At 33.9% G+C, this 11239-nt stretch overlaps 1 protein-coding gene across 3 annotated transcripts; it reads left to right on the plus strand.

The window, feature by feature from the left end:
- The first annotated feature begins 5520 nt into the window (after positions 1-5520).
- On the plus strand, positions 5521-11001 carry LOC126673786 (DNA replication licensing factor MCM6-like). Of its 3 annotated transcripts, none has more exons than XM_050368052.2 (18): positions 5521-5746; positions 5826-5984; positions 6070-6195; positions 6297-6459; positions 6558-6751; positions 6886-7081; positions 7172-7249; positions 7346-7575; positions 7676-7790; positions 8375-8449; positions 8525-8665; positions 8829-9032; positions 9115-9276; positions 9417-9472; positions 9579-9730; positions 9817-9954; positions 10131-10261; positions 10589-11001. In XM_050368052.2, exons 1-18 carry the CDS (start codon positions 5670-5672, stop codon positions 10730-10732), a joined length of 2541 nt encoding a protein of 846 aa, XP_050224009.1. In that variant the 5' UTR covers positions 5521-5669; the 3' UTR covers positions 10733-11001. The 3 variants fall into 3 exon arrangements, with proteins under 3 accessions (XP_050224009.1, XP_050224010.1, XP_050224008.1); XM_050368053.2 differs by having other exon boundaries at positions 9820-9954; XM_050368051.2 differs by having other exon boundaries at positions 5522-5746; positions 9814-9954.
- Positions 11002-11239: the final 238 nt, after the last annotated feature.

An 11239-nucleotide genomic window follows, 5' to 3' on the forward strand; every position in this document is an offset into this window, starting at 1 on the left:
GCAGCAATGTCCAATACTTCGTCCGACTTTTCTGGAATAATAGGCTGCAAGACAGAGTCCTCTTTTTCAACAGAAATCGTTTGTTGTGCAGTGTCCTCTTCCTTATTTAAAGCAGTTTCGAGTAACTCGAACGACTCAGCTACTCCAGTCGTCTCAACAACATGCAAGTCCTCAATTTGCCTAGACGTACACTCATCACCGACATTATCAAGGTTTGACATATCGAAGCGTGTATCAACCGAATATTGATTTTTATCTGGTTTATGACCAACATATTTCTTCCTCATTAACATATAAAATAAACAGAACCTAAGAGTGCAAAATACAGCAACAAACAATTACATAACAGAAATAAATCAACAAATAAAAATATCAACAAACAAACATGATAAATCAACAAATAAATGTAAAGTATAAAAAAAGTCAACAAACAAAAATGATAAATCAAAAACAAACATGATAAATCAACAAATAAATGTAAATTATAAAAAAAAAAACTAGATTAAACACCTAACAACAAAGCAAATTATAGAGATAAGCTTAATACTATAAAAACAACAAAATCAAAAACAACATAATAATCATATTTTTTTTTTCCGAAGGCTAAAAACTTTCATTGATAATAATGAAAATTACAAAGATGAACGATTCATCAACACATTGAGTGAACTATTCTAAAAGAGATGTCGAGAGCTCTAAAAATACAGTCATCGACTAGGGCTTTACTAACCACCAAGCGAGTCACCCAAATAAGATTAGACTTGATTTTATTAACATGCTCCCACAGTTTACGGAACGTGTTAGTGATATGCACTAGGTCAATCATGTTTGACCATGTTTTGACTTTATCATTTTGTTATTTATTGATTGGCAGTTTTATCATTTTATATTAATGATTAAAGACTTGAATGGTTAATTCTTTCTAAGGTCATCAAGTATGTGACTTGATAGTAGAACCCTTAGGTTTAATAAAAGAATTATATATACCATATATCCCTAGTCTTAATAGAACATTGAGACTAGTATGATGTTGACTGATGATTATGTTTTTCTAATCATGTATATGAGATGTTAAGTCAAATCATAGGTGCTATTTGAGAAATAAGGCATTGGATGACCCACTGTGAGAATACTACATAGATCACTGTCATAAGTAATTCTCATTACAGTTCTATTAGTATAATCCTTTGACCTTGAAATCATCATGGATTTCTACATAGCTATTTCATATTTTGATACAGTCTTACATTATCTTTAACAGGATAATGGAATAGATTGTCATTGGATATGAAAGTAACTATGTGAGAAATGAGTGTGGCTGAGAAGGAATTTGTCCCTCATTTATTTGAGTAAGATATCTATGGACCCCTTGAAGAAGATAGACTGAAGGAAATGCATGGCCATGCTAATTGATAAGGAGTTATCATTTTCAGTCTACTTAGAGTCAAGAAACTAATGATTGAATATTATAAGGATGACAGAACTACGTCTTATATTCAATCTGGATATCGAGAGACAAAGAGATTAAAATATTATTGTAAATGGTTAAATCGGATTATCGATATTCGTATAACTTGGGTAGTCATAATGTCTTGCTAGAGGCCACTTATGACTTGTGGGCTGAAATAGGGATTTCGAGCCTACTACCAACGTTATATGAACCTACAGGGTCGCACACTAAGAACAGGCACAAAACAGTTATGGGTTGTACAAGCCCAATGTGATTAAGTGATTAATTATATATATATATATATATATATATATATATATATATATATATATATATATATATATATATATATATATATATATATATATATATATATATAATTCGTAATATATATATTAATTCGAAATTTAAGGATAAGTGTTTTCCTTAATTTATTATTTTTTGGAAGATAATAAATATAGTAATTAATATATATATGGATGGTTATCAAAAAGGAGTTTTTGATAAACATAAACTTGTAGAATTGTAATGAGATTGAAATTCGAATTTGTCTCAAACCCTAGTGTTGTTGTATCACTATAAATACATATTAAGCAATTGGTTTGAGAATCACGAAATTCATTATTCACTAAATCACTAAAATTCGAAATTGCTTGTGAAGCAATAGTGCTAGCACACAAGCACTAGTTTTGACTAAGGTCTGTTCGTGTGGATACTCGTAGAGGACGCGTTCTTTTGGAGGCGTTTCTGATCCGAGGCCAGGTATCACCAAAGTGAACCACCTCCTTCCTTCCTACATTGCTGTTGAATTCGACATACAAGTAAGTACTTATTCTGTTAATTCGAATTACATGGATCTTGGTTTAGGTTTTTAGATAAATTTTTGAAATTCCGCTGCGTTATGAACCTAGAAAACCCAACAGAACGTTCTAGTAGAGCCTAATCTCTGAACGTTTCATGTTAAATGATCATTGATTTCGGTGGTCCTGCATCGCAGAAGCCACCGTTGAAGTAACAACCACATAAACACCTTCCTCATTAATCCACTCCAAGGCTCGAAACACTATTGGTTCATAGTTAGAGGAATTACCTTCATTTTCATCAGAGCTTCGCAAAGCCAGCGCCTCCATTTCGCCAGAAAAGCCATTAACATGAATCGTCTCTTCAATCGCAGTAGATTTGCTTTTTTTTCTTCTTTATTTTACGAATAGGACTAAAATGCAAATTGGGTTTTTGGGCCCTTTCAGTTTAGATTTGGCCTTAGGCCTAGTGCTTGTCAGTCCATCACTTCTCTAATATAAATTTGGAATTAAAAAGTTTGAAAGCTCCAAATTTTTTAGACCTTTCACTTATGTTTCCTTATTAATATCAATCTCCACCAAATCTCTACTAGCCAAATCTTCTTCAATATTCAAATAATTTGTTTTAGATACCATTTGATTTTCATCTTTGGTAACAAACTTGATTTCCCCTTATCACCTCCTGATTGTTCGCCAACTTCCGTATTTGTCGGCGTGTTATTTTCCTCAACATCGGTCACCAGAGTTTCGTCCATATTTTGCGAAACGTCTTCTTTCTTACCTCTCCCACCATTGCCAGATTTTTTTTTCCGCCCATCAGGGAGCTTTCAAATAGGGCCAGTTCTAATAACATCAGAGTGTTTATAATCTGATATGTTAGAGCCAGTATGACTAGCACATTTAAGAATGGGATGCCCAATAATTCCGCATTTAAAGCATAATTCCGGCAACTTCTCATACCTTAACAGAGCAGTGACAATAGTTCCTGCAGATTCAATGTTAATCTTCAAACCTCGTTTGAGGGGTTTAGAGATATCTACCTTGACTCTAACCCTGATATACTTTCCTAGGCAATCTCCTGATGCTCCCGGATCGACATCCTCTACAACACCGATTTGATTACCCAAAGACTTTCCTGCCTCCTTACTTAGACACAGAATGGGCAGATTGTGTATTTGTATCCAAAAAGGTACAAAGTTGAAGCTTATATTTGAATAGTCTCCGATCCCCACAGGAATCTCAAAAACTATATTATGATCTTTGTAATTCCATGGCCCCCCTGCCATAACCCTTCGCTTGTCCTCTTCAGAACCGAAGTGAAAAATAAAGATGTTCTTTCCCAGAGATTCCACTATCAATGGATACTTTGTTTTCCATAAGTAGTTAACAATTGATATTAAACCATCTATGTACACCAGTTTGGTTGATAAAACTTTGGCAATTAGAGTTGGCAATTTTTTGCTCTCTAACTGAACGGGCCTTGTCACCCAAATCACACACAGCGAGATTGTCATCATCCGACAAAGATAATAATTGACATAGCAATGGTAAATTCATAGAGAATGAGAAAACTTTTCAGACTATACTAATAACTTACTATTCTACAGAACAAACCAAGTGGAAGTGAAGCCAGCGCCTCCATTTTTTATTTTTTTCAACTCTTACATGTTCTTAATAATCATATATAAACAAATAAAAATAAAGTAGTAAGATCTAATAATTTAAAACTGAAACTAATGAACTTCAAAAATAAAAGAATAGTGACTGAAATTATAAACAAATAAGACTTAAATATGGAATCTAAATCATGATCTAAATAAAAAATAACAGTGAATAACATCATACATAATAATTTGAAAACAAATTAAGAACAAAACCTAAATAAAATTACAATTAGATAAATTACAAAATCTAAAAAATAAATTAACCTAAATAAACAAACAACAATTAAAATTGATATAAAAATTATATAGAGAATCAAATTTCAGATTATAAAATCCAAATGCATGTACCGATAATTAAGAAAAATGATGATAATTTTTTTTAAAAAAACTTACAGATTGATGAACTGCGCATCTCAGTATAAATAGGGAGCAATCATGGAGATGAATCTGAAAGAAAACGAGAAAGAAAAAATGGAAAAACTGCAAGAACGTGGAGCAAAGTCGTGAGGAAGAAGAGAGAAGAAACCGCCAAATACAGAAAAAAGAAAAAAACGGTAAAAAGAAAAAGAATTCAAAAAATTGGTTACAAGTCTTAATAAATCAGGTGGGTAAAGTAAAGATATAGACCGAATGGTGTAAAAGTAAATCGAACTAAAAACCATATGAGGAAATTACACTATTTACCAAAAATATGAAAATAATTACAAAACTACATATTGACTTTTTTCATTTACAAAAATCCTAGTTGATTTAAAAATAATTACAAAAGTACCAAAAAAATTAAAAATAATTACAAACATACTGTGTATATTGTTGATATAATGTCAGTATACTAATAAACTAACATTATCAACATTATACCAACAATATGCATACTAAGATTTTATTAATATTAAATAAAAATTTATCAAAATTATATCAAATCGTATACTAAAAATTAAATTAATAATATACCAAAATTATACCAACAGTATATACATCAAAATATACTGAAATTTTATTATTAGATAAAAATTACACCAATATTACACCACATCGTATACTAAAAATTAAACTAGCAATATACTAAAATTATACCAACAATATACAAATTCTCTAGTTCATTACCAACTATAGTGAAAAATACATATAAAATAATATACATATTATCAAATAGAAAATATATATAAAAAATTATATACAAAAAATATACTGAAATTATACCAATAATAAACCAAAACCTATTTTTAAATTATCTGATTTATAGTTTTAATATACCGAAATTATACCATAATTATACCGATATTATACACATCGTACTTTTTTAAATAATTTTTATTTTTTGGTAGTTTTGTAATCTATTTTAAATCATTCGATATTTTTGTAAATAAAAAAATTTATAGGTACTTTTGTAAATATTTTTAAAATTTTAGATATTTTTATCATCATCCCAAACCGTATTTGGCATAAAAAAGCTCTTTTAAAAATAGGGTATTCTCCTGTAAAAAGCCCAACTTTGTGATTAAAACTGGACTATATACGGGCCCATAAACAGCTTTAGCCCCAAAGTCAAATGAGCACTAGAAAAGATGGGCTGAGTCCCAATTTGGCGGGAATCTCTCTCATTTTCCCGCCACAATAACCATGACAGCAGTCACTTAGTCACTACCACCCCAACCCACACAACCAAATTTGGCGCCAAAATCTCCACAATCAGCAGCTTCAATCTCATATTTAGAATTTCCATTTCTAAATCAAATCAAAATCTAGCCGGAAATGGAGGCGTTCGGCGGCTACTTCACCGACGTGAAAGCAGAGCGAGTGGAGAACATATTCCTCGAATTTCTCCAAAGGTATTTATTATTCCATTGATTTTGATTTTTTGCAACGAAAACTTAAATTTTAATTCTGATGTATTTGTGGATACAACAGCTTTAAATTTGATGTGAGGAATAGTATGGAAGAAGATTCGTATCAGGCACAAATTGAGACGATGAAAGAAAATGAATCAACTACTATGTTTATCGATTTTTCGCACGTTATGCGTTACAATGATATTCTCCAGAAAGCCATCTCCGATGAGTATTTGAGGTAGTTAATTTAGTACAATAAGGACTGATGTTTTTGTTTTGTTTGTTTAAGAAACCCTAATTTTTGATTTTTATGAGTATTTTAGATTTGAGCCGTATTTAAAGAATGCGTGCAAACGGTTCGTGATGGAGCTGAATCCTACTTTTATATCTGATGATAACCCTAATAAGGATATTAATGTTGCCTTCTATAACATCCCCTTCACTAAGAGGTAATAGCCCATGATTTTTCTTAAATTATAATACTGTTGTTTAATGTACATGCTAGAAGTTATTCGAATGGATTTTGATTTATGTGATTTATTTTTTGTAGGTTAAGAGAGCTTAATACAGCAGAAGTTGGTAAATTGGTGTCTGTGTCGGGAGTTGTGACACGGACTAGCGAGGTAAGGCCTGAGCTTTTACAAGGAACGTTCAGGTGCTTGGAATGTGGTGGTGTCATCAAGAATGTTGAGCAGCAATTCAAATATACTGAGGTTTGTTCGTCTGTTTCTGCTTTCGTAGTATGTGCTTGTGTTTGTGTTTCTCTTGTGCCTAATTTTATGTTTCAATGTCTGTGATTATGGCTTTGCAGCCTATCATTTGTGTGAATCCCACTTGCAGTAATAGAGGAAAGTGGGCATTGCTTAAACAAGAGAGTAAATTTGCTGATTGGCAGAGGGTCAGAATGCAGGAAACTTCCAAAGAGATTCCTGCAGGCTCCCTTCCTAGATCTCTGGATGTTATACTTCGTCATGATATTGTGGAACAGGCTAGAGCTGGTGACACGTAAGACAACTAATGGCATTTCCATCCACGACCTTTGAGTCAATTAGTTTCTTTGAAGTTATGATTTCCTCCCAATTTGATTACCACTATGTTTCACTCATTTCACTGCTTTGTTCTTTTTGGTGCATCTTCAGGGTCATTTTCACCGGTTCTGTGGTTGTAATACCAGATATAATGGCTTTAGCATCCCCGGGAGAGAGATCCGAGTGTCGTCGAGAAGCTCCCCAGAGAAAGAATGCCTCTGGTGGACAAGAAGGTGTGAGGGGTCTGAAAGCACTCGGAGTGAGAGACCTCTCCTATCGTCTTGCATTTATTGCCAACTCAGTGCAGGTTTCTCTTGTCTGCCCATTATTCGACATTACTGTCCTGATGATGTGTCTTCCATACCTATTAGAAATTCACAATTGCTCTTTGTTGTAGATTTGTGATGGTAGAAGGGATAATGACATCAGAAATAGAAAGAAGGACGTTGATGAGGATGACACCCAGCAGTTCACAGTAAGTTTATTCATCTGTTACATATTTTCAGTAATGCTCTGTTTATACGTCTGAAATGTCCGCCAAGCTATATCAGGTTGGATTCATTTTTGGCAGGATGAGGAGAGAGATGAAATCCAAAGAATGAGAAATACTCCTGATTTCTTTAACAAGCTGGTTGATAGCATATCTCCAGCTGTTTTTGGTCACCAAGACATCAAGCGAGCAATTCTTCTTATGCTCTTGGGTGGTGTCCACAAGTTCACTCATGAGGGCATCAACCTTAGAGGTGACATCAATGTTTGTATTGTTGGAGATCCCAGCTGTGCAAAGTCCCAGTTTCTCAAGTATGTGCCACATTCTTCATTCTTATTTTTCATTTTTAATATTTCACTCGTAGCTCAATCACAAGGAATTTTATGTATGACTAGATATATAAATCTACAGGTACACTGCAGGTATAGTCCCTAGATCTGTCTATACATCTGGCAAGTCCTCATCTGCTGCTGGATTAACAGCAACAGTTGCGAAAGAACCAGAAACTGGGGAGTTTTGTATTGAGGTAGATTTCAATTTATGCTGCACTTTAGATCGTCTTGAAAGATCAAACATTGTTTAGCGATATCAATTGTGCCATCTCTATCAGAATACGGTGAATACCTATTATTACTAGCTTCTTAAGCAAAATCCCTGTAAATTATTGCCTTCTAAGTTCAGCGAATTAGTAAACCAGCTTTTACGGATATGCAGAAATGTATACTAAAATCATTCTGAATAAGTTTAATAGGTGACGGGGGGGCCTAAATAGCTTTTTTAGAATTTTGTTTGCAATACCTAGTAATCAATCAGAAGCCAAAGGCACTTTTTAATGTATGATTAAATTTTGATCCTTCTTATGCTGTAAATAACACATCAAAGTTATTCTTGGGTGTGGTATCCTTGAGGAATATTTTGGAGTTGATAAAATGTACACCACCAGGACCAGAAAATGGATTAGCCGTCTAATGCATTAAATTTCCATTGTCAAATTTGATGTGCAAAAGATACTAAGTTAGATCTCTATATAAAGACCTTCTGCATCTAACCTCATTTATGTCATTCTGTGCTTTCAATGTCTCTACTGTCATTGACGTCAACTGTTTTTAGGCTGGTGCATTGATGCTGGCTGACAATGGCATTTGTTGCATTGATGAATTTGACAAGATGGACGTCAAAGACCAGGTAATGTTCTTGTATCACCGACTTACTTGGTGTGTACTGTTGTCATTTCTGATATTATGATTGATGGATGTGAAGGTGGCAATTCATGAAGCCATGGAACAGCAGACAATAAGCATCACTAAAGCAGGGATACAAGCAACACTAAATGCTCGAACATCAATCTTAGCTGCTGCTAACCCTGCAGGAGGACGATATGATAAAACTAAACCACTGAAGGTGAGAATTCTCTTGCACCTGGTTTTAATGCCTTCAAAGTTAAAAGTGATTATTGGGAACTGTTAATACTTATGGTAGTTCTTGTTTCATCATGAACTTGGAATCCTTTTCTTTTGTTGCTTGCATTGTTTCCTTGAACTACCCTTGTGTTGCATTTTCCCAGTACAACGTGGCTCTTCCTCCTGCAATTCTTTCAAGATTTGACCTAGTATATGTGATGATTGATGACCCAGACGATCAAGTTGATTACCACATTGCTCATCACATAGTAAGAGTTCATCAGAAGCATGAAGAAGCACTTGCTCCTGCATTCACAACTGCTCAAATAAAACGTTACATTGCATATGCAAAAACTTTGAAACCAAAGGTTTGCTGCTGCCTCTTGTATGTCAATTTTTAATTCTTTGGGCAGAATACCTTGCCCGGCTTTAACTACGCTAACTATGCAGCTCGATTCTGAAGCAAGAAAACTATTGGTGGATTCTTATGTTGTTCTTCGGAAAGGTGATACAGCACCAGGTAGTAGAGTTGCTTATCGCATGACAGTTAGACAGCTGGAGGCATTAATCAGGCTCTCAGAAGCCATTGCCCGAAGTCATCTGGACAAAAAGGTGTTAATTTTGTTAACTTCTTTTTAGATTCATCTAAAAGTTGGACAAAAAGGTGTTCTTTTTGTTTAACTTCTTTTTACATTCATCTAAAAGCTGTTATGCATAGCTCACCTAATTCTTACAAAAACATTCTGATATAGGTACAACCACGGCATGTTCGGCTAGCAGTGAAATTACTGAAAACGTCTATAATCAGGTAAAAAATTTAATCCTTTTTTAAACACTTGAACTTCAATGTAATTGTCTGTAATGGTCTTTATCATTTTAGACAGCTCTAATATTATATTGTTTTTGTCATGCAGTGTAGAGTCCAGTGAGATTGATTTATCTGAATTTCAAGAAGGAATCCATGATGACATTGATGGTGATGGTGCTGATGGTGGTGATGATGGTCCTGGTCAAGGCGATGCACAAGAAAATAACAATGAAGCCGGATCAGCTTCAGGAAATACAGGTGGCTCTCTAAAAATCTGTCTTGTTTGTTCATTGATCATTGCTCCTTGGAATCTTTTTCCTCAAAATTGGGTGATTTTGCAGCAGCAGCAGCAGCAGGAGGTGGAGAGGGTTCTGGAAGCCAACGGGAGAAAAAACTTGTGATAAGTGAGGAATACTTTCAGAGGGTTACACAAGCCCTCGTCATGCGCCTTAGGCAACATGAAGACTCTGTAATGCAAGATGGTAAATAGAAATTCCTTTCATATATATCTGTTTACCTTAAATTAGTATGCTCTCGACACTATTACTGTGATGACAGTTAGGTGCTATATTGCTGTACATTATGTAAAGCTATGTTCAGTGTGGTTCAAGCCTGTTTTATGTAATTTATGTATGATATATATTACTATGGTTTTCAGGAAGTGGACTAGCTGGTATGAAGCAGGGAGAGCTAATTCGATGGTATATAGAACAACAGAACCAGAAAAATAGCTACACTTCTGTCGAGGAAGCAAAGAATGAAGCCACTAAACTCAAAGCTATTATTGAGGTAAAACTACAATTCTTATCAAGCAGCATGTGCATTCGGTTCAAACCAAACCAAGTAAACTGAAATCTGTTTCTTCAAAACTGAATTGAACTGACTTGTAAGAATTTAAATATTTCAAACTGAACCAGTTGGTTTGGTTTAATTTTCGGTTAAATTTTTATCAAAAGTAAACTGAAATTTCTTTACTTTCAAAACCGAACCAAAAAACCAATTCTTTTTTAATGTCGAACCAAACTGAATTTTTTTGGTTCGGTCTGGTTTGGTGTTATCAAGTGTTTAGAATGCTATTTGTTTGTCAGCTACATAACAAATGCCCGTAAATTGCAGAGTTTGATTCGGAGGGAAGGGTTCTTGATAGTTATAGATGACGGGAGACGGGCAGATGCAGAAGGAGAAGGTACGAGGCAAGCACAGCCATTACCTAGAGATAATAGGATATTGGCAGTGTCTCCAAATTACGTTGTGGAATAATCTGATGCATTGGCAGCTTCGAAATCACAGCCTGTTTTTGAGGTTCCATTGATACTTCTCCATGTCACCTGCAGATTGTATGTTTTTAGGTCATGTTATACAAAAACCTGAAGATTTAGCATCATTTAATCAGCCTAATGTGCTATTAGAATTTAAAATTGTAAGATGATTTTCTGAAAACAGATTTAGGTTAGTCAAGATTGCAATTTTTCTGTGGTTACAATCTATGCTTATTTTATTAATGAATATATATGCTGTAATTTTATGAATGTAGCTAACAATTAGACTGGCATGGTTAAGATTAACATTTTTATTGGTCTTTTAATTAGTGATACTTCCTTTTATGGGTGTTTGTTTTAGGTTAGTTAAGTAAAATCTACAATCAAACCATTCTATAAGGAACATAATCTATATCTATATTTATACTATAATATAAAGCTGAGCTTAAAAAAAAGGCTTAATGCCTTAAAAAAACCCCGACCTTTCATTCTTTTTTCAATCCTATTT

This window comes from Mercurialis annua, linkage group LG3, assembly GCF_937616625.2.
Source record: "Mercurialis annua linkage group LG3, ddMerAnnu1.2, whole genome shotgun sequence".
In the NCBI taxonomy this organism is placed as follows: Eukaryota; Viridiplantae; Streptophyta; class Magnoliopsida; order Malpighiales; family Euphorbiaceae; genus Mercurialis; species Mercurialis annua.